General features: G+C 41.9%; 1 protein-coding gene and 1 long non-coding RNA gene across 2 annotated transcripts in view; one reads left to right on the top strand and one right to left on the bottom strand.

Annotated features, from left to right (window-relative positions):
- The window catches only part of Bfsp1 (beaded filament structural protein 1), a 55,432-nt gene that overhangs the window by 16,690 nt on the left and 12,332 nt on the right, over window positions 1–26,410 (bottom strand). Inside the window, exons 2-3 of the mRNA XM_090351956.1 lie at window positions 9,592–9,652; window positions 87–182 (exon numbers count right to left, since the gene is read on the bottom strand). Of these exons, the coding sequence (XP_090208082.1) occupies window positions 87–182; window positions 9,592–9,612 (117 nt within the window). The 5' untranslated portion in view covers window positions 9,613–9,652. The remainder of the gene's footprint in view (window positions 1–86; window positions 183–9,591; window positions 9,653–26,410) is intronic.
- Window positions 8,763–21,846, top strand: LOC150050168 (uncharacterized). Its single transcript, XR_016538583.1, has 3 exons — window positions 8,763–8,830; window positions 9,146–9,232; window positions 21,747–21,846. It is a non-coding gene; the product is annotated as an uncharacterized LOC150050168 (long non-coding RNA).

Raw genomic sequence — 26,410 nt, 5'->3', positions numbered from 1 at the left:
TATCCACTTCTCTAGCCTGTGTTCAACCATGAACATCACAAACTGAGTGTTACTGGATAAAGAAATATCAGAAAATCCAGGGTTACCTTTTTATATCGGTCCTTGGCTCCACTAATATCATCTTGCAGAAACTGGGCTTCAAGCTGAAGGTGCAGGTTGTGCAATAGAGCTTCATCAGCTTCCTGCAACAAGAAAGCCCCACATCTTGCATTTCAGAGGTGCTTTGGTATAAAGTCAGCTGGATGTCTGCTTACATACACCACTTGGGAGCATACTTCAACACAGATGCTTGCATAGTAGCTCTGGGAAGGGGCCTGAGATTCTGCATTTTAGCAAAGCTTTGGGTTGACAGTAGATCAGGTCGAAAATAGTTTCTATTAGACCAGAGGCCAGTAGCTCATGCCCGCAATCCTAACTGTTCAGGAAGCTGTGATCTGAGGATCATGATTCAAAGCCAGCTGAGGCAGGAATGTCCGAGACACCCTTCTCAATAAACTACTTGGAAAAGGCTGAAAGTGGCACTGTGGCACTCAAGTGGTAGGGTACTAGAGTTGAGTAAAAGAATCTCAGGGACAATGCCCAGGCTCTGAGTTCAAGCCCCAGGGTTGGGCAGAGGGGATTGTTTTTTCCTTCTTTCTTACTTTTCTTTCTTTCTTTCTTTCTTTCTTTCTTTTTCTCTTTTTCTTTCTTCTTTCTTTCTTTTTTGCCAGTCCTTTTGCCAGGACTTTTCAAGGCTAGCATTCCACCACTTAGCCACAGCACCACTTCCAGCTTTTTATGTGTGTATGGTACCAAGGAATTGAACCCAAGACTTCATGCATGCTAGGCAAGCACTCTACCATTAGGCCATGCTCCCAACCATTTTCATCAGAGGCTGACTTTGCACTGAAGGCAATATCTGAGACATGGTTGGTTGTCACTGTTAGAAGGGTAGAATATTTGTCCAAGAACCTAGTAGACAGAGGCAAGAGAAGTTGCCAAAACATACAATACACAGGACAGCATGCCAGTCCAATATAAGCACAAAGAGCACTCTAGCCTAAATTGGCTAAGTTAGGAAACTTTAATCTAGAAAGCTCTGAAAAGCCAGACATGGTGACAGTTGCTTATAATCTTCACACTCAAAAGACTAAAGCAGGAGAATCATGAATTTGAGACCCACCTGGACAAAATAGTCCAGCCTGGGCTACATAAAAGAACCATCTCTCTGTCTCTCTGTCTCTCTGTCTCTCTCCATACACATGAGAGAGATCTAAGTTAGAGTATATTTACATACTAAGTACCCTAAAATCTAAACATCTGTATTTTCTCTATACCTTTCCAAGAGTGACTTGAGGATTGTTTTCTCTTTTTAATATTTTTATTGTAATTAATAAAAGGGTTACATCATATTTGCCAGATAGAAGGTGCATTAATTCATATACATTGATACCCTTTCACATGTCTTGGTCCCCATTACCCTCCCCCCCACCCAAGGATTGCTTTCTTTTAATACTGAAGCATGCAACTTAATAGTTTTCTCCCAAGTCTGGTTAACATTCACTGTGAGGTGTAGCTTTGACACAAAATATGGGTGGGGGTGGGGGTGGTATTTTTTTCTTAGAATAATTGCTGTCACAAATAGCATTTATTCCTGTAAGTTAGAAATGACATGTCAAGGGGGCTGGGAGTTTGGCCTAGTGGTAGAGTGCTTGCCTAACATGCATGAAGACCTGGGTTCTATTCCTCAGTGCTATATACACAGAAAAAGCCAAAGATGGTTCCATGGCTCAAGTGGCAGAGTGAGAGCCTTGAGGAAAAAGCCCAGGGACAGTGCTCAGGCCCTGAGTTCAAGCCCCAGAACTTGCAAAAAAAAAAAAAAAAGAAAGAAAGAAAGAAATGACATGTGAAGGAAGGTTAAATTTGCTCACCGAACATTCTGATAACTTAGACTTTCACCTCAGTTAATCTTGTTTGAACAAAACAGGTAGGCATAATGGAATAGTTTGTGCCAATAAGCTTGTGCTGTGGTGTTGAAATTGGCTCAATGTGTCCATTGTGCTATCCCAAGTGAACATAACTTAGGATGTCTCACACCTCTGCCACATATATACTAATCAATACCTGAGACCTAAATGGGTTCTGACTGCCTTATTAATGGCATGCTTATTTCTAGGTATGGTGAATATTGATAATGGGTTTTTATATACAGTTTGGCCCACATATTTAAGAAATACTGTCTACACATGGGTGAACAGAATTAAGATAATCAAGGGAAGTGAGCTGGCCAGGATATTTGGGGACACTCCCCGCTTTAGGGGAGAGTTTGGGTTCCAGCAAAGCCTTTAGACTGCAGTTTCTAGAAAGGCACCCTATTCTTAACTCTTCCTGGAAATGACCACTGATGTAGGAAGATTTTCAACTATCCTACACTGACAAACCAGGATATGGAAATTCTCATTCTGTGCAGGGCCTGCCATGAAAGGGATTTCCACGTAAGTTCTGTTTTCACCTTTATATTCCCCAAGGACTGCCTTCATTTGGGATACCAAAGCTGGAACTTCAAAAAGCTGACAGATCAGGCTTACAGACTTACTTCAGTGGCTTGTATTAGAATAATGGTTCTGGATAGATCCCTCACTCCAGAACAATAGTTTACTTTGAGGTGATTCGATGCCCTGGGACATCACAAACTGTCAGAAACTTGAAAAATCTGGGGCAAATGTGATAGAATGTCACAGGCATCACATCTGTCCAGCAGCCCTGTTCCTATAGGGGCCCTTTAGGTGACTCCAGGGCTCTGCCAAGAGCAGTCAAAACATAAAGTCTTCTGTACCAAAAGGAAGCTTGAGCTGAACTGGGTCACCCAGCTAATCAGTGAAAATGAATGGAAGAAAACAGGACTGGAGCCTATCTTAGACCTCTCTGCACTAGTTAAAAATTGGGTATAAGTGGAGTAGGTATTCCCTACAGTAGGGATTGCCTGCCATTCCTCCCTACCTCCCAGTGATACTCAGGCCATCAATTAGAACTTTAAAAGTGTTTGTGAGGCAGGCATTTGTGACTCACACTGCAATCTTAGCTATTCAAGAGGCTGAGATTCAGAGGATGGTGATTTGAAGCCAGTCCAGTCAGAAAAATCCACTGGATTCCATTTCCCAAATAAACATCCAAAAAGCAGGACTAGAGACACAATTGAAATGGTAGAGCACCAGTCAGGCAAGTAGCCTGGAAAGCACAAACCCCAGAGTTCAAACACTGATACCAGCAAAAACAAAACAAAACCAACTATTTGTAATGATAATAAAGTGACAGCCAATGTTTGACATTTAAAGCAGGAACTAACCAGATGCTTCAGCAAACTATCTGCTTTTGAAGGCAATCCCCTAAATGACTGCCAAGAATTAAAAATAAATAAATAAAGCCCACAGGTGAGCCGATGCTGTTGGAATGTGCAGTTGCTGCTCTGTGGAAGAGAATTTGTTTTGGATGTGTTTTCTTTTGTTTGTACCAGAACTCAGAAATGTGTAGACACTGTGATTTTATTATGCATAGGATGTTGTCAGCTGAGCTTTCAAACATTTCACTAGCAGAATCATCGAGATTTTCCTGAATAGAAAAATCTAGGTCAACATTCCAATTTGAGAAAAGTAATTCAATCCTAGTATGATGCATATTCTACATGTAAATAGTGGCTGCCAAAGTATGGTATGGTAGCCGGACCATAACCACTTGGGTACTGGGAAAAAATGTGAATCCTCCAATGGATCTTAGACCTCATGGCTCATAACTTCTGGAGCCAAACCCCAGGAATCTATGTTTTAACACCTTTCAAGAGACCACTGAGTCACATTATAGTTCCAAAACCACTTGTCTATAACATTTACAATCTTTTCTTTGTTTGGTTTTTTTTTAATATTCTAGGCAGGAAAGTCTCTGAGATGAGATTCGTGTCTCCAATTAGCCACCAGAAAACAGAAAAGTAGTTCTGTGACTCAAAGTGGTAAAGTACTAGCCTTGAGCTCAGGCCCTGAGATCAAGCCCCATGACCAACCAAACATATGTTGCTGGAAATTGAATTCAGGTTGACAAGCACTCTACCACTGAGCTCTATCTCAGTCATTTCTGAGGAAGGATTAGGGACATAATCAGAATTTGATGTGCCCTTGAAAGTCAGCCTTGACAACCTTCTCATTGGGATTCTAGGGGGTTCACTAAAAACCTAATTATTAAAGAATGGGGACTCCATTCATTAAAACTAATGGTTACGTAGGATCTAATTTTTAATTATTTTTGAAGTTTCTGCCCTAGATCCTAGGGCCAGCCAGGAGGAATGGTCTGGGGGAGTATTCTCCCCTCCCCATTTTCTGCAATTCTTCTCTCTCTCTTCTGCATTCTCTCCACTCTTCCTCTATCTTTCTTTCCTTAAGATCTCTGCATCCCAACTCTTAAACTCTTCCTTCCCAGATCCTTCTCTTTTCAGGAAGCTCCTTTCCAACCTAAGAGGGATCCTCCATGCCCCACTCTTCCATGTCCTAACACCCTCACCTCTAGTGCTTTCCCACACACAAATCTAGAGACATATGGACTGCATGGAAAATACTATGCCAGCCTTTACATATTTTTTGTTACTTATAAGTGAGATCATCTGACTAGATCTTACATTGCCTTAACATTCTGGGGATTATTAAGAAAACACAAAAGAGGAAAACTACCAAGTCTACTCTTTTCATTTTCCTTAAGATAAGCAAACGTAGGCATTATGGGGACCAGTAAGCTCCCATGTATATATTTAGTAGCAATGAGATCTAGAGGTTGGACAAACCTGAATATATGTAAACATTGACTTTTAAGTCATCTGAATTTCTTTGTGCTACCAAATGGCTGGAAATGTGACTAACTTTGGCTAAACCATCTAAGTAGCTATGTTGAAGGGTTTATTTCCCTTTAAAGTACATAGCAAAGAGTGGCTTATATTCACTTATCTGACTGAGCTCTGATTGGGAGATTTAATTACCTGGCGGCATGGAAGCATGGTGAGAGAAATAGCATCCAATGATCTAATTTGTACTGTTTTCCATACAGGATTAAAGGACTAGGTCAAGGATTTCTCAGAGTTACACACCCAAGGAAGAATTCCTTGTGCCAGTGACACTATGGGAAATGGGCACAGAGAATAAATGAAAAGTCAAAATTTTGTTCATTTTATGTATGCAGATATCCAAAGAGTTGGCCAAAATCACTCATCTGACCATTTGAGAAGACAAGAATTCTGTTCTCCCATTCAACCTTCTCTTTTCATCTGATGATCTCCCAAGACAGAGAACAAAAATGCCCAGTGCTCAGCCAGCCATCTTCTTGAGGAGCTATCTTGATTTGAGCTTGATTTGAGCAAGCCCCAGTGCAAAGTCTGGATGTGTGTCTTATTAGAGAGGTGATTCCAGGAAGCACACATTGGGAAGGAGAAGCAGCAATAGAAAAGATGAAAGCCAATCAGGGTGAGTTGATCAGCAGGTTATCACTACGAAAGACAGAGTCAGGTCCTATCAAGGGCCATGCTGGATTGTTGTGCTGGGGGTAGGGGGACCTGGGGAACTCATCCGCCCTCCCCTCACCCTCAGTGGCTAAGATTTGCTCCCTATCCATTAGAACCTAACTCTCTGTCCACCTGGGAAGTCATGAAAATTCCAAGAGCCAGAGGCCAGAGCCATCTATGTGTCCAGTATGCCTGGGTTAACAGCTAGAATGTATCAGTAAATAAAGACAGGATTCCAGAGTCATGGCCTGAAGGACCATCTTTAACCTATAGCATCCCAGCTTTGTGTCTACCTTCTAAGAAACAGATCCCCTGACTTTTGTAGAAGGTATAGAATGAGCCACAAATTAAAAGATTCCTTCCAGGAAAGGGCTGTGGAGCTCTGAAGTTATTTACCCTTATGGATGAGTTTCTTCCTTAGCAAAAAGAAGATTTACTGGGTTATTGGGGGGGGGGTACAAAAATGCACCACCAATAACCAAAGTTATTCTGATGCTCCTTCAAGCACTCCAAATTCCACATTTGCATGCTGTCTTCATGATCTCTACCACATCCAAGAACTACCTAGACAATTAGCTACTCTGTCTTTTCTCTTTATGCTGATTCCTTTTTACCTGGTCTTATTTGAAAAGAAACCTTTTTGTCCCAAAAGGTAAATACAAAAAGTCATAACTATGATGAAATGACTCCGCTATCCACTATAAATATGAATATCTCCTGCTAGATAGAGGAGTGGCTCAACTGGTAGAGTCCTTAAGGAGCATGCACAAGACCTTAAGTTCAATCCTTAGTGGCACTCCACACGTAAGAGAAAACTGAGCTAGCATCTGTGTGTGTGTGTGTGTGTGTGTGTGTGTGTGTGTGTGTGTGTGTGTGTGTGTGTGTGCACATCATGGGGCTTGAACTCAGGGCCTGGATGCTGTCCCTGAGTTCGTTTTGCTCAAGGCTAGTGTTCTATCACTTTGAGCCACAGCTCCACTTCCTGGTGGTTTTCTGGTCGTTAATTGGAGCTAAAAGTCTCTAAGACTTTCCTGCCCAAGCTGGCTTTGAACTGCAATCCTCAGATCTTAGCCTCCTAAGTAACTGGGAATATAGACATGAACCACTGGCACCTGGCTAAGCTAGCGTCTTGTCACATTAGATAATCATCAACATTACCAAAGACTATGCAGCACCATGTAACAGGCAAGTATTTATATATACATATATATGTATATATAAATGTTTCTTCATCTCACTAGGTGTGTAGACATATTTATGTTCTGATGGTAGTAGAAATTATTAGTGTCCCCATTTCACAGATGATAAAAAGGAAGATCAAAGACATGAAGCAATTCTCCCCTAGTCAAATGGATACTCCACAGCAGGGTAAAATGAGGCTATATTGTTCTTTTAGATCCACTCACTAGTGAGCAGGAGGGTCTATTCTCAGCCCAGAAAACAAGTCATGCCAATCCCTTGTGCAGAATCTTACCTGTATTCATGGTTGTATATGTTCCCCAAACATGATCTTATTCCTGTGGGACTAATATATCAAACTATCTACACTGTCACAATATACATTCACATTATCTCTATCATCTGGCTTTTCTAATGAGACTATGCACTGCTTTTGTAACAAAAGAATAATGACAATCCACTGTCACTTTCCACCAAGAGTAAAAAGAGAGACTCTGTTCTTCTGCACTCATCTTTGAAGCATGTGTAAGATGGCATGACCTAGGACCTAGTGCCAGCCCAGAGGAGGGAGCTGCATGAATGACAACCTTAGAAGTAAATCCAGGGGAAAATCCTGCATATATGGTGATGTGAGGAGAAGGGGGCTTTGGAGAGCTGATATGGCATCTAAGTGAAGGAAACCAGGTATCTAAGTCTTTGAAAGTCTGTAGACAAGATGGTGCTTAACTCCGCAGCCTCAGATTGGCATCAGAAACAAGAACAGGATAAGCTACCAGTATTACCATGATTGGATGCTAAGAAGAAACGTGCAGCCACGACTCACAACAGGCATCTGAAACCCGTGTTCTCAAGGACTTCCTGAAGCCCGTTCTCACCACCATCTTCATAGTACTTATAGGTCAAGCCATTATGCATGAAGCAGACCCAGATGTTAACAATTGAGCTGCATCACACTTTTTTTGCTTTTCTGTCACATTATTTTGTATTTAATTTATTTTTTAAATTATTACTTTAAAGGTGATCTACAGAGGGGTTACATTACATAATGAGTACCCTTCTCTTTTTTTTTTAACAGTGTCACATCTTCCCTCATTTTCTTCCAGTTTTCCCCTCACATTTACTTTTTGAGCAGGTAACATATTTATAATCCAAAAAGCATAAAATAGCATAGTAATATGTCCTTCCCACATACCATTTACATGTGTGGGAATATCACAATGAGTCCCCTACTACCCCACACACACACCCTGTACCACTAATGTATGCTTGTAAGAAAAATCACCTTCCCATCTCTTTCCCAGTTATTCATGTCAGTTTTCCACAGGCAAAACCTTCTAGAGATATTTTATAATCCATGTAATTATTGATGGCTAATCTTTCATATAAGTGTCCTGGTTTAGACAACCCATTAGCGTAAGCACTCATAGAGAGAATAGATACCATAGGCCAATAACACTGACAAACTGAGAATCTTGGTTTCTCAAGATCCTAATTGTGATCTCACCACTAACTGGCTGAGGAATCCCTGGAAACAGAGGTTGGGGGGAAAAAAATTAGGAAATAGCATATATCCTGAGCTACCCTTGACTTTCTAGAGTAGATGTCTATAGTTAAATGTAAAGAAAAATTCTAAGGCCTATCTAGTCCCAGAAAGGAAGAGCTTCAAGTCCCATCAGCATTTATATTGAGGTGACACCCATGCAATGGGGTGGGATCTGGCAGGTCACGTGACCTAAGTACAGAATCCTTCAGCTAATGGTCACCATGGGTAATTCCGACTCTGTATTTGAGCTCTGAAATGGTTGGAAAAGGATAATAAAGCTAAACATTATTTACAGTCCCCTTGGTTTTTTCCAGTGCTTGCTATCCAGGATTATTCCATTTGTAGTCAAGTTCTCCTGACTACAGCAGAAAAATCCCAATCGATCGATTAATGATGGAGGATTGAAAGAGGAAAACTCCTGTGAGGAACAGCTCCCTGATAAAGCATTTGCCAGGATCTTTAGCATCCCTATGTGGCTACTTTTCATGCTCCAAGAAGAGGGAGAGTCAAGAGAAATGGAAGGTTCTTCCTCAGTCCTTGTGAGTCTTTCCTGCAGAACAGCAATCTCAAGACTTGGAGCTGACTGAGCGGAGGTATTGTCTTGTCCCAACAGCCACTGTGCAATGCCAGTTCATTCCTCAATGTGCTATTTGGGATCCGTGTATCTAAGTAGGATGACAGCAAGTGGTCACTGAAATGCTGCATATCCGATATCCTAGTGCTATGATTTGGGGATGTGGTATGAGTGTGTCCCCAAAAATCTTGTGTGTTGGGAACTTGGTCCCAACTGCTGCCGTGGTAATAGGCTCTTCAAGATATGGGCATAGTGGAAGGCTATGACAGGTCCTGCCCCTGGCTCTGGCCTCCTGTCTTATCATGTCACCTCTCCTCACGTGCTCCAACTACAGTGCCATCCATCATGATGTAATTCAGCCAGGGACCCTCACAAGACCCAACACTGCACTGACTGGACTTCCAACCTCCAACCACAGAAGGTAATCTCTTTTCTTTACAATTTACCAGCCTTGGGTATTTTATTATATTAGTAGAAAATAGTAATACACTAGATACATTTCATAGTCCATGATTCTCTTAAATGACTGTGGGGTGTGTGTGTGTGTGTGTGTGTGTGTGAGAGAGAGAGAGAGAGAGAGAGAGAGAGAGAGAGAGAGAGAGAGAGAGAGAGAGAGAGAGAGAGAGAGAGAGACTGAGCTGAAATTAAGAAGGCTAGTAAGAGAATGACAACAAAGGTGGCCCCTAAAATAACACCAGGAGGAGGTACAGGACACAAATGCTGCTGACATTTCACTCTACACTGTAATTAAGCTATTTAAACCTCAGCTATTTAACTCACCTTGTTAAGCCGTTCAAGCATTTCTTTTAGCACCAGTTGACATTCACACTCATTTTCATACCTGCAAAGGAGACAAAAAAGCAAGAGGGCAGCTTCTATGATTTCATATGTGTAGATTACATATTCAACATCAAGTTTAATCTCAGATAATACTGTGCCCTCTCTCCTAAAGAGAAGTTGATTTTAACTTGAAGTAGCAGCTAATTTTGTGTTTCTTTGCCCACTGTTTCCCAATCCTTCGCACAAGAGGAAGTAGTATACTTTCACAATGCACTGGGTGGCTGGTAACTGGAACAGGAAAGTCTCTCAGCTTGGAGAGACTCAGACTGCTATAACCATATCCAAAGCACAGCCACATCAAGGAGATGGGAAAGATAGCCTGGATGATATACACACATTTACCTGACCATATGGAGATTGCTAATGCAACTGTATTCACTGATATGTATAACATCATGTTTTTTCTGGATTGTGTCATTTAATCCTTACTACACCCTGAGAGGAAGTGGTTTGTTGACCTTTCAGGGGAAAGATGAGGAAACTGTGGTTGAGAGAATATCAAACCTCTGGGGCAGCACTGAAGCTCATCCTTGGCTTCCCAGCCAGCAAAGATCTCCTCAGAACCTGTGGGCAGAGCAGGCTGTGTGTAAAGCCAGCTGGACACTCCTGGAAGCTTCCCTCAGCTTCTGCTGGAAGCTAATTGGTGCAAAAATACCCCTCAGATGAGATCATCAAAAAACGCTTTGTACCCCCAGTGATAAGGCAAATGCAATGGAGTTTATATCACTTGTTGCAACAGATCCTAATCAACCCTACACTCAATCTGCGAAGCAGGCTTTCTCTCCCATGTCCTTGCACAACCAGGTCATGGGCTCAAGTCAAGTACTTCACAGCTGTGAAAGATGCCAGAAAAACCATACTCCTGTGTTCATCGAATTACGAGTCCCAAGTGGGAAGGATATGTAGAAACAGGTGCACTATGCACACATCCCAAATTCCAAGGTCATCTGAGTAGCTCACAGGCAAACCAGTAAGTTACACATTTTTGCATGTTTCACGTATTTTTACACATCAAGATGTCACATATAGTTGCTTCTTTCACAAGTAACCCTAATAGGCCCCAAAATTATGTATTAAATGGGCAATTAGAAAAAACATTTTTAAAAATTTGGCTTTCTAGCTGGGTGCAGTGGCTCACACCTGTAATCCTAGCTACTTAGGAGGCTGAGAGCTGAGGATCAAGGTTCAAAGCCAGCCTGGACACAAAAGGACCTGAGACTCTTATCTCCAATTAACCTCTAGAAAATGGGAAGTGGGTCTTGGCTCAAGGGTACAATGATAGCCTTGAGCTAAAAAGCTCAGGGACAGTGCCCAGGCCCAAAGTTCAAGTCCCATGACCCACAAAAAGAAAAAAAAATCATGCAGATCATGCAACGGCAAATATATTCGCAGGCATGCCTTTTCACAGCAGCTAGGATAAATTCCTTGAGGGGGTCTCTTCAGTTTAAAAACATCTATTTTTTATAACTCAAAACAATAACAAATTGCTATGTATATTTTTTTAACAGCTCCTAGGTGATGTTAACACATACTTCTATCTGCATAGGAAGAGAGGCCTGGCCCTATACCATGTCTTCTTTTTGTTGGTGGTGGTTTTGTTTTGTTTTGTTTTGCCAGTCCTGGGAGCTTGGACTCAGGGGGTCTGAGCACTGTCCTTGGGATTTCTCAAGGCTAGTAGTCTGCCACTTGAGCCACAGCTCCACTTCTGTATATGTGGTACTGAGGAATCAAACCTGGGTCTTCATCCATGCTAGGCAAGCACTCTAATACTAGGCCAAACTCCCTGCCCCTAGACCATGACTTCTTAAGCTTCAGTGTTTAACTTCTGAAACTAGGAGTTACTGGGAATCTTGCTAAAATGCAAATTGTAGAACTGGAGGTGTGGTTCGAGTGGTAAAGCACTGACCTAACAAGTGAAAGCCCTGAGTTCAAACTCCAGTACTCTCTCAAGCATGCGTGCACATGCATACACACACACACACACACACACACACACACACACGCACAATAGGATATGGCAGAATAAAATGCAGACTGACATTCAAGAGCTGGGGGGGGTGCAGGGAGGAGGAGTCTATTGGAGTAATGCTGATGTAGGTGCTATGGAACCATAGACCCCACTTCAAGTGGCAAGATCCTAGAAGACACATGCTGAAACTGTGCTGCTCTCAAAACAATTAGACTCATCATTCCCAGAACCTGGATTCCATTCCCAGCCCAGCAATTCTCCACTCTAATGGTCTTGCTCCAAAACCTTTTATATGCTGTGTCTCAGGCTCATTTGAAGACCATGTAATTAAGATAAGGCTGTGCAGGCTAAGTAACACCCCTAATTCTCAAAAATGTTGAGTTAATACAGAATTGTGCCACACCATCTTTGGGGGACTCTTCTGAAAAAGTAGAATCAAGTCTCAAACAATGTCTTGTATTTTATTTTATTTTTCTGAAAAAGTAGAATCAAGTCTCAAACAATGTCTTGTATTTCATTTTATTTTTATTTATTTATTTTTGGCCCATCTTGAGGTTTGAACTCAGGGCCTGGGCACTGTCTCTGAGCTTCTTTTGCTCAAGGCTAGCATTCTACCACCTCTAAGGCTATAAAATACCTGTGCCTGCTTTATGATACATACTAGTGTTTTAAATGATGTCATTAGAGAGTATTTTCTTTCCAGATGGTGATTGTGAAGCTGATGAAAAAAATGTAGGAGGTGCCATTAACATTAACAGAGTTTTTTAAAAAACGAATTTTAAAAAGGCAAACACATAGAAGAGAGACAGTGTGTGTCCTGGAGCTTAAACTCAGGGCCTGGGTGCTTTTTCCATAGCTTTTTCTCTTATGGCTGATATTCTACCACTTGAACCACAGCTCCACTTTGGTATTTTGCTTAGAGATAAGTCTCATGGATTTTTGTGACAGCTTTGAAAGGCAATCTTTAGGCCTAATTTAGATCTCAGTTGCCTGAGCAGCTAGGATCACAGGCGTGAGCCAACAGGGTCCAGTTGTTTTGCACGAGGAGTGTGCACTTGTTGTCCATATCCTTAAAATATGCTAAAAATAAGTGATCCTGTTACATGTAAATGTGGAAGTGCATCAAAAAGGAAGCCAGGCTTAAGGGGAAAATAACACCTGCAAAGCCTCTGCTGGAGCAGCCTGCCTCAGTTTCCCCACCATGTCGCAGCTTACTTGTTCCGGAACTCGTCCAGCGTGCGCTGCGCCTCTACGCCCTGGCGCTCCAGCCGGGCGCGTTCAGCCACCAGGTCCCGGGCACGCTGGTGGTTGGCCTCGATGTAACGAGCAAGAGCATCTTCGGGGCCAGTCAGCTCGCCCAGGCGCTGGAAAGCGTCCAGCTGTCGCCGGAGGCCCGCGTGGCGCTGCTCGAGCGCTCGGGCCCGCTGAATGTGGGCAGCCACACGCTCGCCCAGTCCCTGCAGCGCCGCCAGGCCGGGCGCAGCGATCCGGGACCCCGAGACCTGGAGCTCGGGTTCAGCCAGGCCGGAGGCCTGATCGGCCAGTTCATATTGCTCCTGGCGGGCTTGGAACACGTAGCTGCGGCGGTACATGGCTGCTCTGCAAGCCAATGAGCAAGCCTCCCGGGGGAGGCCCGTGTGCAGCCAGCAGTCCGCTAAATAACCATCGGAGGCCGCTGGGACGTTCCAGAGCGGATCAGCAAGTTGGACTCCAAACTCATTCGCCCACCCCCCCAGGCTCAGAACAGAAACAGCAGCACTCCACTTTGTGAGCCGGATTAGAGGCCCATACAAGCTGTGCGGTTGGAAGGTTCAGTTGGACAATGAGGTTTTTGTTCTGTGATTGTTGCATTCTGATTGAATGGAGGGGTCAGGGGACAGGAAGAGCCATGACATTCTTTTGGCTGGTACCACAGGGAACTGTAAACGCAACTCAAAGCGAACTTAAAACCTAAATGAGCTCAAGACCTGTCCTTGTCTCTCTTCCTGCTGTTTTCTGATTATTTAAGGAGATCCATCCTCATATAACCTAATATTGGGAAACACTCTCTGTGGTGGGGAAGTCATAGTCCTAGGTGCAGGGATGGGAGAAGATCTGTAGTAAAGTGTATTTCTTACTAATACTTGTGCATATTTGCGAAGATTCTATCTACTCTCCCAACAATGATTTACGAAGCATTCACAGTGATGTTACAATGTTACCCTAGCACTCTCAGTGGTGTTACAATGTTACCCTAGCACTCTCAGTGGTGTTACAATGTTATCCTCACTCTCTCAATGATGTTACAATGATTCCCTCACGCTCGATGATTTTGATACTTTGAATAGAAGAAACAAGTAGAGCTGCCTCAAGACATTGTTAAGGGAGGTTAGGAATTTGGCCTAGTGGTAGAGTGCTTTCCTAGCATGCACGAAGACCTGGGTTTGATTCCTTGGTACCATATACATAGGAAAAAGCTGAGAGTGGTGCATAGGAAAAAAGCTGAGAATGGTGCTGAGGCTCAAGTGCTAGAGCTCTAGCCTTGAGAAAGTCCAAGGACAGTGTTCAGGCCCTGAGCTCAAGCCCAGGACTGGCAAAAAAAAAAAAAAAAAAAAAAAAAAAAAAAAGACATTGCTAATAGGTTTTTTATTTTTTGTTTTTTTTTTTTTTGCTAAAAGAGATCCTTATAATCTAAAGATTTAATAAACTGGCCAACTCTCAAATAGATCTTGCTAATGTGTTTCATTTTAGGCTTCATTATGGAAAAATAGAGATTGGATTTTCATGACAAGCTTTTCAATATGGACAGATATATGTATATGTTTATGTTGTGTATATACATGTATATATATGTATGTATAATTTGATAGGCTTTAAAAATCATTTCTACATGGCCATATTAATGAAACACCAGTCTTAATTTCATTAGGAGAATGGAGTGGTGGGAAAGGATACGTGTGTGTGTGTGTGTGTGTGTGTGTGTGTGTATGTGTGTGTGTGTATGGATTCATTTTTCTTTGGAGAAAAAAATACATGATATCTACAATAGACAGACATAACATTATTAGTTTATACTAATGCACAATTTAAATACCATAATAGACAAGCAGGAGTTCAAGTAATTGGCTCTGGAGAGTAAAGAGGTATAAGAAAAAGAGAACTAGAAACAGAAGAGATGGTAGCTTTTTGTTGTTGTTGTTGTTATAAGATTACCAAAAAGAGCCAGGTGTTGGTGGCTCACTACTGTAATTCTAGCTAGTCAGGAAGCTGATATCCAAAGACCACAGTTCAAAGCCAGCCCAGGCAGTAAAGTCTGTGGGACTCTTTATCTCCAATTAGAACCAGAAGTGACTTTATCTCCAGAAAACCAGAAGTGAAGCTGTGGCTCAACATGTTAGAGCAAAAGAGCTCAGGGACAGTGCTCAGGCTCTGAGTTCAAACCTCACAACTGACAACAGCAACAACAACAAAAAAGCAGGTTTATTTGAAAAATAATGTTAGGTCTTTGATAAACAGTATTGAAATTAAAACAAAGAAGTATCTAATCCTTCCTGTGGTAGCAAATAGCCTCCCAGTCTTAAAGACCAAATTTTTTTAAAAATGTTTATTGCTCATGGTACAAAGTCATCTGTGGATTTTCATGTCCTTCTCACTCAGCACCCAACTACCAGGGCAAGCACCTTTCACAGTGATGTTCATCTTGGAGAAAAAGCAATAGCACACATGGGCTTTGAAAGTTTCCACAACATCGCACTGTATTGGCCCAAGTAAGTTACATAGCCTCATGTACATGCTGTAAGAATGCCATCGTACCACAGTACCTCAAAGATGCAAGTGCTGGGCATTTCTGTCGACAACCTTCAAGACTCCACTGCTGGTGGGTAGTCATCCAGTGGGAATGAAGAACATGTACATGAGGAAGAAATCATTGCAAAAGGAATTTGGCCAATCAACAGACATGTTTGTAGAGAGAGATTCCATGGGGCTCTTTGGAGAACTGTTAGACACAGTGGAATAGCACTAGTTTGGGTGTTGTTACATTCAGAAAAATCTGAGGGTAAATTTAGATCTCATTATATTGGCAACTGATTTATCCAATCGGGTTCCAGAATGAGCCCTGGTAAAGTGTGAATAACTACTTAGAAAAATAAAGGTTGTGGCTGGCGGTGTGACCTACTGGTAGAGTGCTTGCCTAGCATGCATGAAGCCCTAGGCTCGATTCTTCGGTGTCACATACACAGAAAACCTGGAAGTGGTGCTGTTGCTCAAGTGGTAGAGCACTGCCTTGAGGGAAAGCCCAAGGACAGTGCTCAGCCTTGAGTCAAGGCCCCAGGACTGACAAAACGTAAATGAATGAATAAATAAAGGTCACCAGCTAGAAGTATGGCTCAGTGGTAGAGCACCTGTTTAACAAGGTACATAAAGCCCTGAGTACCACTGAAAAGAAAGAAGAAGAAATAGTGTCAGTTTGCCTAAAACATATTTATATTCTTTATCCCTCATTCTTGTATTCTGGTCTGACAACCTGGGTGTATGCTCTAAATTTAATATAAAGTCCATGTAAGAAATACCCCTAATAAGGAGAAAAGGGATCCCCATGTTGTGACACACACCTGAGATAACAGCACTGGAGAGACTGAGGCAGGAGATCCTGAGTTCAAGGCCAGCCTGTGCTACTTAGTGAGACCCTATTGGTGGGGGAAGGGGAGAAGAGATAGAAAGAGAAAAGAGATAGATGGAGCAATGTTCTTTAAAAAATGTAAATATCTTCCATATGCTGGTGACTCATGTCTGTTATCTTAGCTATTCAGGAGACTAAGATCTGAAGATTGAGCTAGCCTGAGCAGGAAAGTCTGTGAGAGTCTTAGCTTCAACTGGACACACACACACACACACACACACACACACACACACACACACACACACACACACCAAGTGGTAGGATGCTAGCCTTGACCAAAAATGCTCAGAGATAACACCCAGGCCCTGAGTTCAAGCCCTAAGACTGGCACCAAAATATAAAATAAAGGTAAGTATCGGTAAAAGACAAAGACATGGTATGGAAACGTTCCAGATAAAAAGACATTAGAGATAAAACATCCAAACACAATACCAATTCTGTTCTGGATCCTATCGTGGAGAAAGAATAATGCTATACAGGTTGTTACTAGGTGCACTGGCAAAATTGGAATGTGGACAGTAGATTCAATTAAAGACTGTACTAGCCAAACCAAGTCACTCAGACTCAAGCATACTGGGAAACACAATCTTCCACATGCCATATTTTATGCTAAATTGACTAGTTTATGATATAATCAATATACTCCAGAATCAATATACTCTGAATTAATTAGGAAAAATACCCATGATATGTGCAACTTGCTCTCAAATACTTCTGGGAAAAAATGTCATATATAGAATGCAAATGTGTACATGGAGGGAAATCAGGCAACATGTGAATGAGGGAAAATGAGTGACTGGCATATTGGTGTGGTTTGTACTATTCCTGCAATTTTAAAGATTATTTTCCAAACATTTGTGCCAAGTGGGATCATCTTCTACATGAAGAGTATGGCAGTGTAAGCATTTACTTGCTATACCTTTTAGCCACATACACAGAGCAGAAAGAGAACAAAGAGAAGCTTAGTATAGGTTGGAGAAAATGGTCTATGTCTGTTGTCCTATTTTAATCATGCCAGTGTCCTACGGTGTAAGTGAAGATGTCTGTCACAAGCATGAAAGGAAAAGGAAAACCAAAACATAAGCTATATGGTGATTGCAGTTATAGGAAATGAAATCTCTATAAATCAGAAATTAGTGAAATATGTCACACTTGGCTCAAGTATCTCTCTCTCTCTCTCTCTCTCTCTCTCTCTCTCTCTCTCTCTCTCTCCCTCTCTCTCTCTCTCTCTCTCTCTCTCTCTCTCTCTCTCTCTTTCCTCTCTCATATGCACATGGTCAATTTAAAGTTGTTTAAATATAGAAGAAACTTTCTAAAGTTTTAGTGAGAAGTCTTTCATTGTTATGCTAGTCCTGCCTCTTGGACTCAAGTATCCTCCTGCTTCAGGAGCTGAGACAACAAAAGGAACCACTGCACCTAGCTAAAAAGTTTAATTAAAGCCAGGAGTGGTGGCTCATACCTGTAGAATCCTAGCTACTCAGGAGGCTGAGATCTGAAGATCACAGTTCAAAGCCAATACAAAGCCGTGAGACTCTTATCTCCAATTAATCACTAGAAAATGGGAAGTGGGGGTGGGGCTGGGGCTCAGGGTAGGGTAGTAGCCTTGAGCTGAAGAGCTCAGGGACAGTGCCCAGGCCCAGTGGTAGGGCAGTAGCCTTGAGCTGAAGAGCTCAAGGACAGTACCCAGGCCAGAGTTCAAGCCCCTTGACCCCCCAAAGTTTAATTAATAGTTATTTTTCTAGTGTACAGTTGTTTATTTGTGTGTGGATATGAGTATGTGGTTTTATTTGTGTTTGTGTGCTGGTCCTGAGGCTTGAACTCAGGGCCTGGGCACTGTTTCTGAACTTCTTTTTGACTAAGACTACCACTTGAGCCACAGCTCTACTTCCTCTACTACCACCACCTCTTTTTATTTTGAGTCTCCACTTTATTTTTTAGCTCCACTTTCAACATTTTTTTAATCTCATGGACCAGATTTCAAGTAGCTAGGATTACAGGTGTGAGGCCATGGATGCTGGCTGTTTTGCTGTCATTGTTGTTGTTGGTGGTGGTGGTGGTGGTGTGTGTCTGTGTGTGTGTGTGTGTGTGTTGAAAAAAGCATGAGTGAAATAGACATAGCCATAGATTGTTTATTTACTTTCAGTCCATTGCATACTCTGGAGCTTCAAGCCATTCCTTGAAGTTAAGACGCACTGTGAACTTGCTTTAAGTTTGTTTGCTTGTTTTTAAATAGAATCAACAGATCACAGAAAGAGTGTATCTATGGATCCCAGAGCTATAGATTCATGTGGGCCTCTGATGCATATGAGCCAGTTTTACTCTTCTTTTAAAAATGGTGAATTTGAGCAATCTTCTATAAGATCTACTTCCTGTTTACAATGGGAGGGACTGTGTCTTCACCAAAATCACATGTTAAAATTGTTACTTCCTCAGAATGTGATTTCATTTGAAAATAGGATATCTGAAGAGGTGATTAGTTTATTCTAATATAACTAGTAATCTTAAATAAAGAGGGAGGTGGTTCAGGACACAGGGGGAAGGCAACTATTGGGAAGCTAAGGAGACTCTCAATGCCCTGACTCACATGTCTAGCCTCCAGGCCATGAGGAACAAATTTCTGTGGTTTCAGCTACCAGGTCTATGGTTCTGTGGTTTTACAGTTCTAGCAAGCTCATGTACTGCTCTGATAGTCTGACTCTGCCATCGTTTGTTGTCAATCTTTTCCTCAAAATGTATAGATGTCTGCCACAAGAGGGCAACACTGCACTAAAATTGAACACTCTACTGTAAGGCCCTAGTGATTAAAAACAAAAACAAAAACAGGCAAATGAGCAGATGCACAGTTGCACATTGTAGCGCCTTTCTAGGAAACTGCATCAGCACAAAAGAAAAATCAGCCTCAAAAATTCTCATTTTGAGTAAGGAGGTCAATGACCCAAAGGAAAAATGAACAGGGCTGGGATTTTGGCCTAGTGGTAGAGTGCTTGCCTTGCATGTGTAAAGATCTGGGCTCAATTCTTCAGTACCACATACACAGAAAAAGCCAAAAGTGATGCTATGGCTCAAGTGGCAGACCACTAGCCTTGAGAAAGCCCAAGGACAGTTCTCAGGCCCTGAGGTCAAGCCCCAGGACTGGCAAAAGAAAGAAGAGAAAAGAAGGAAATAAAGAACAGATTCTTCATTCCTAGCCAAGTTCTACATAGCCAGGGCTTTCCATTAGGCTTCATTATCTTTAAAGACACTGTAACACATGCTCAGTGTTGCTGAGTATGGTTAGTCAGTATGAAGGATGGCAAATGATAGGAAAGGACAAGCAAGTCTGCACACATGCAGTTGACTGAAAATTTGTGGGAGGGGAAACTTAAGATTCAAACATGCAAATGCAAGAAGGCACTAAGCATCCAACTTGTCCTTCTAAGGGTCTAATGTACACACTGAAACAAGTATCAAAAACAATCACCAGACACTGTGGCTCATAGTTTAATCTTAGCTACTCAGTACCTTGAGACCTGAGAAGGAAAGTTCAATACTGTCCAGGGCAGAAGACTGTGAGTCTCTTACCTCCAATTCACCAGCAAAAAAGGCCAAAAGTGAAATATTGCTCAAGTAATAGGGTGACAGCCTTGAATTCAAATGATAGGGCAAGGCCCTGAGTTCAAGACCCTGTACCAGCACACACACACACACACACACACACACACACACGCACACACCCCCACACACACAACCAGTATGAAAGAAAAGCCAACTTTATGTGATAACAGATGAAGTCCTGATTCTTTGAGAGACACACAGAAAGGACAATTGAGTGTACTACCTGATATTAAACTGGATTCTAGATTGGCAATAAAAGAAAAAAATAGCCTAGTGGTAGAGTGCTTGCCTAGCATGCACAAAGACCCAGGTTCGATTCCTCCGTGCCCCATACATAGAAAAAAGCCAGAAGTGGGGCTGTGGCTCAAATTGTAGAGCTCTAGCCTTGAGAAAGCCCAAGGACAGTGTTCAGACCCTGAGTTCAAGCCAGGACTGGCAAAAAAAAATGTGGATTAGGTATTAAAATAATTGTAACAAAGTTAAAATGACTGATTTTGATCATTATATTATGACATGCAAGAAAATGACCTGTTCTTAGTAAACACAAACTGGTTTAGAGACAAAGATGAACAGCAAATACGAAATATGCACTTATATTTTTTTAAGTACATATACAAAAAAAAGAGCCATGCACCAGTGGCTTATATCTATAATCCTCACTACTGAAGGTAGGAAGCTGAGATCTGAGGATCATGGTTCAAAGGCAGCCTGGGCAGGAAAATTCCTGGGACTCTTATCTCCCAACTACCCACAACTCCAGAAGTGAAGTTGTGTCTCAAGTGGTAGAATGCTACCCTTGAATGAAAAGGCTCAAGAACAGTACCCAGATTCTGAGTACAAGCCCTAAGACTGGCAAAGAAAAAAAAAAGTTAATAAGTGATGGGTTTGGGTTTTAGAAGTATTCCTTATTCTCCTTCGGTAAGTTTGAAATCATAAAGAGAAAAAATATTACATATCCAAATCCCCAATTCTTCAGGAAAATTTCTTCAGAAATTTTCTGAAAGAAAAAAAAATTTTAACAGCAAGAGATTGTAAAATTTCTTCTTTGATTCACCAAATGGTCTATGGGAAGAATACACATCTGAATGCTCTTAATGGTGGATTTCTTTCTTTCTTTCGTTCTTTCTTTCCTTTCTTTCTTTTTGTAGACAGTAGATGGATAGGTCTGCCTTTTTTTTTTTGTTGGTCATGGAGCTTGAACTCTGGGCCTGGGCATTAACCCTGAGCTCTTCAGCTCAAGGCTAGTGCTCTACCACTTGAGCCACAGTACCACTTCCTTTTTTTGTTTTTGGTTCTGTTTTTTAATGCTAATATTAGGGCTTGAACTCAGTGCCTGAGTTTTTCCCTTTGTTTTCCTTCAACAATAGTGATTTACCATCTGAGCCACAGCTCCATTCCAGCTTTTGGGGGATTAATCAGTAATAAGAGTCTCAATATCTTTTCTTCCCAGGTTGACTTCAAACCTTGATACTCGCATCTCAGGCTCATAAGCAGCTAGGATTGCAGGCATGAGCCACCAACACTCAGCTTGGTGGTTAGGATTTTGAGGCACATCTAGACTTGCCTTCCTGCCCATTAGACAATGGGCCACAGTCTTGGAATGTCATTGACACAGTGTCAGTCACATCAATTCATCATCCCTTTGCCTATGCATAAAAGTGACTGTACTATGACCTCTAGAGAAGTGAGTCATCTAGTACTTACCAGGGCCAAATATGGAGTCTTCCAGAGTTATAATTTCTGTAGATATCCATCAAGCCATGGTGTTCCTGTTTTGGCTCTGTAATTCTACTTAAGATATCATTAAGAAGACCTACAACCACGTGTAAGTTAGGTCAGCCTGCATTTCAGCCACAACTTCTTTTCTTCTAGGAGTACACTGTCAAGTTACTGGGTATATTATTAAGCTGAAACTGGCCAATGGACATGCCCACATTGCCCTAAGAAGAGGATGTTCCAAACCCTGCTTTGTACCAACTAAGAAATGGGTCTCAAGAAGCTGTGAAGCCTGCACCTTGAAGGTATTTCTGAAGGAAGTTTTACTCATTGAGTTAAACATACACTTAGACTAGCTGTTGTTTTTATTAGCCTAGGTCTACTTTCCTATGCTATCAGAAGGGACTGATGGGACTATTCCATGAGAGAAATATATCTTCCAAAATGTACCAGTTTTCTAGCTTTGACCTAAAATTGAAAATAATGACACCTCGAGCTAGCTATCTCATGGGCCATTTTCAATTTTTGCACACAGTGTAAGTGTACAGCAAGGGATAGGAAGACTGCACATTGTAAGCCCTCATAAGCTCAATGAGTAAATTTTTAATGGAACCAGCAATGGCTGGTTTATAAGAGATGAATAACATTGTTTGGTGGAATTTGGCCAAAATTCAAAAAACAACATATCACAATCATCTGACTTCTTAGCTCACTTGCAAAATGATTGCTACTGACTCACTTATTTTTAAAATCTGTGTCATCTGGTCTTGGTTTCTTTCTTTCTTTTCTTTTTTTCTTTTCTTTTTTCTTTTTTTTGCTAGCCCTGGAGGTTGAACTCAGGGCCTGGGCACTATCCTTGGGCTTTCTCAAGGCTGGTGCTCTACTAGTTTAGCCACAGCACCACTTCCAGCTTTTTCTGTGTATGTGGTACCAAGGAATCAAACCTAGGGTTTCATGCATGCTAGGCAAGCACCCTACCACTAAGCTATACTCCTAGTCCTGGCCTTTTATGATGATGATGATGATGATGATGATGATGATGATGATGATGATGATGATATTATTAATGGGTTTTGGGACTTAAACTCTGGTCCTGGGCATTGTCCCTGAGCTCTTCAGCATAAGGCTACCACTCTACCCCTGAGCCTGGGAGCTGTCCCTAAGCTCTTCAGCTCAAGGCTACTGCCCTACCCTTGAGCCAAGCCCCACTTCCCGTTTTCTAGAGATTAATTGGAGATAAGAGTCTCAGGTCCTTAGGGAAAGGGGAAAAACAAGATAAGGAGTGGGGGGAGGGAAATGGGGACCAAAACATGAGAAAGGGTATCAATGTTTGTTAAGTAATGCATCTTCTATCTGGTGAATATAATGTAACCCTTCTATTAATTACAATAAAACTTATATGAAAAAAAAGTCTCAGGTCCTTTTGTGCCTGGGCTGGCTTTGAACCTTGATCCTCAGATCTCAGCCTCCTGAGTAGCTAGGATTACAGGTATGAGCCACAGTGCCCAGCTCTGGCCTTTCTTTTCATCCAGAAAAGACTACCATTTTCCTTATTGCTTAAAACCTCCCTCTCTCCCCCTCATGCATATTAATGTATGCAAGCAGATGCATTGAGAGGTCATAGGCTGAGGCTCTCCCTGGCTCACCTCTCTGCCACCATCCTCATACACCTGACCATAAGGTAATCCTTCAGGAGTTACCACTTTTCAAAGGCACAGCTGTTGGCACTACTGACCATTTCCCAATGGCCATCCTCCACTTGATCCCCAGAGACACAAATTCTATCCTTCTCCAGGCTACTTAAAATACTAAAAAGCTGGTCCTCCCAGTTTGTGCCTCGTGCCCTTCATATCTTCTGATTTCCTGTAGGTTTTAGTAGATCTAGAAAACACTCTCCTGCCTCTCTCTCCCTCCAAGCATAACAACTCTCAAGTTTCTCTCCTGCTGCACCTTAGGCTTAGGGATAGTTAATTCCTGCAGTTGCTGTTCCCTATATGCTTTATCACGCTTTGCTGATTCCTTTGATCCCATTCCAAGGATGACCTCATACAGAAATATGAGACCCTATCTAAAACATTAATTAAAGCATAAACAAAGCTAGACATGTGGTGAAAGTGCCTGCCTAGCAAGTGTAAGGTGCTGAATTCAAATTTCACTGCTACCAATACATAGATACCTGCATACACACACACACACACACACACACACACACACACACACACACACACACACACACATGTGTTGAATGTTGTCAGGCACCATTGGCTCATGCCTGTAATCCTAGCTACTTCAGGAGGCTAAGATTTGAGGATCATGGTTCAAAGCCAGACTGGGCACAAAAATCTGGGGGACTCTTATCTCCAATTAACCACCAGAAAACTGGAAATGGTGCTGTGGCTCAAGTGCTCTTGACCTGAAGAGCTCAGGGTCAGCGCCCAAGCCCAGGGTTCAAGCCCCACAACTGACAGAAAAAATAAAATGTTGTATGTGGGGAGTCTCATATTGGGACTTTTTTGGGGTGGTGCTGGTATTATACACTTGAAGTAGCTGCTCTACCATGTAATCATGGCTCTACTTGTAGATTTTGCTGGTTAGAGATCAGTCTCATGGGCTTCCTTGCCCAGGATGGCTTTGAACAATGATCCTTAATATCTCAGCCTCCTGTATGGCTAGGAATACAGGCATGAAGCACTGGCACTCAGCTTCATTTTGAAACTTTTAAAGAAGAATTGGATACCATGTGATTCACGATGGAGTTTTACAATGAATCTAAGCAGCAGCTCTAGGGAAGGCCTGGCCACAACACTCCTCACTTGCTGACTGGGCTCTTTGAAAGGGCAGCCAAATTTAGTAGCAGTCTTAAACTGAAATTTGCTCTACCATGATGGTTATGGCATCTTTTCATCATTGTAGCACATACATAAGAACAGAAGAGAACTACATTCATTAAGAAAGAAAACAGAGTATGAGTCAGCAGAATGATGATAGTTATAAGACACACACAAAAGAAAAATTAATTCCTTGGAAAATAGCTATTTTTAAAAATGATGAAAAAAAGAGATGTTCCTAAGCAATAGACAACAAAGACATTTCCCAGGCATCCTCAAAGCTGTGGCTTTTCAAATGTAATCCTAAAACAAAACCATTTTGAAGGGTGTTATCTAAGCTGTTTACTTTATTCTGTGGTCAGCTTTTGCTGAATGTAGCAGTCTAAACTCTAGCCTCAAACTATGAGTGGGTTCTTGTCTCTCAAATATCCTTGGATTGTCCTCAATGACCCTAATTGTATGACCTGGCAATTGAGGAGGGCCTTTGAATTAAATTCTCCCATGGTAGGGTGTTACAGTGCCCCCCAAAGTCCATGCATTACCCTCAAGCCTATGTATTAGAATTTGCTGCTTGTCCTCTCTTCTCTTCCACCTCTCCTTTCCCCTCCCCTCTCCTCCTCCTCCTCCTCCTCTTCTCTTCTCCTCTCCTTTTTCTTCCCTTCCTTGCCCTTTCTAGCTCCCCCCCACCCCCGCTCCAGCTCTTCTCTCTCACAGTGCCAAGGATGGAATCCAGGGCCTTGTACACAATAAGTAAGCCTGCAGAGTGTCAACCCCAGCCTTGATTGGAATCTTAAATTCTCAATGTGGCAGTGTTGCAGGTGAGGCTTAGTGTGTGTCATGAGGAAGAGACCATCATGAATAAATTAATGCCTTGCTCTCAGGAATGAGTGTGCTCTTGCTGAGTTCAATATCCCTCCTGTCTTCTTCACATGGTCACTCCTTCCTTAGCTTCCTCTATGAGTTGAAGCAGCCCAAGGCTTTCCTCAGAGGCTGAGTTGATTTCTACACCATATCCTTAGATTTCTCAGAATTAAGCACTATAATCTAGAGATAGGAGATTGTAGCTCAGTGTTAGAGTATGCATTTAGCATGTGCAAGGCTCTACGCCCAATCCCTAGAACCAAAAACAAATGACATCTTCTAACTCCCCACTTCCCTTTACATAAAAATAAAGCCAAAATAAACTTCAACAGTTTATAGATTAGGAAGTTTTAGAAACTGTGTCAAAACAACAGGACAAACTAAGACAGAGATTAAAACATGTTGGATCTAAAAGTATTATTCTGTAGAATGTGCTGTATATTATCCCAGTAACCTCAAGATCAATTCTAGGGCATTAAAGAATTGTGCCACTGCTACAAAGCAGTAAGCCCAAGCTTACTAGCCCTGGAGGTTGAACTCAGGGCAGAGACACCTAGAGCTACTCATGGGAGCTGATGGTTACACTTTCAGAAATATCGTCAGCTGATTGACAACTCATCGTAGCTTGAAACTGGAAAGCACTGCAGATTAGGACATTTCTCTCCTGGAATATCAGTTGTTAACTACTTATGGGCATTATTTACTATTGACTGATATTATTTACTATTTACTAGTTACTGCTATTACTATTACTGATTATTGTATTACCTATAAAATAATATCTCTCTCTCTCTAATGGCAGAAACTTCTGGATGAAATTAGTGGCATCCTGGGCCAGGAGTGAGACCTAATGGTAGAGTGCTTGTCCAGCACACACAAAGCCCTCAGCACCACGTACATGGAAAAAGCCAGAGTGGTGCTGTGGCTCAAGTGATAGAGAACTAGCCTTGAGAAAGCCCAAAGAAGTGCCGAGGCCCCAAGTTCAAGTTCCAGGACTGGCAAAAAGAAAGAAAGAAATTAGTGGCATACTTTCTCCAGTTTCTGCAAATTTAAAGAAGAGAACTAGGTTTTCCACATACACTATTTAAATTGGTGCCCTAAATTTAAATGCCCAGATTTTTTTTTAAGACT

The sequence above is a fragment of the Megascapheus bottae genome, chromosome 18 (genome assembly GCF_031878675.1).
Source record: "Megascapheus bottae isolate mThoBot1 chromosome 18, mThoBot2.hap1, whole genome shotgun sequence".
Classification (NCBI taxonomy): Eukaryota; Metazoa; Chordata; class Mammalia; order Rodentia; family Geomyidae; genus Megascapheus; species Megascapheus bottae.
Note: the sequence above shows the minus strand (reverse complement) of the source record. Positions and strands in the feature narration are given on the sequence as shown.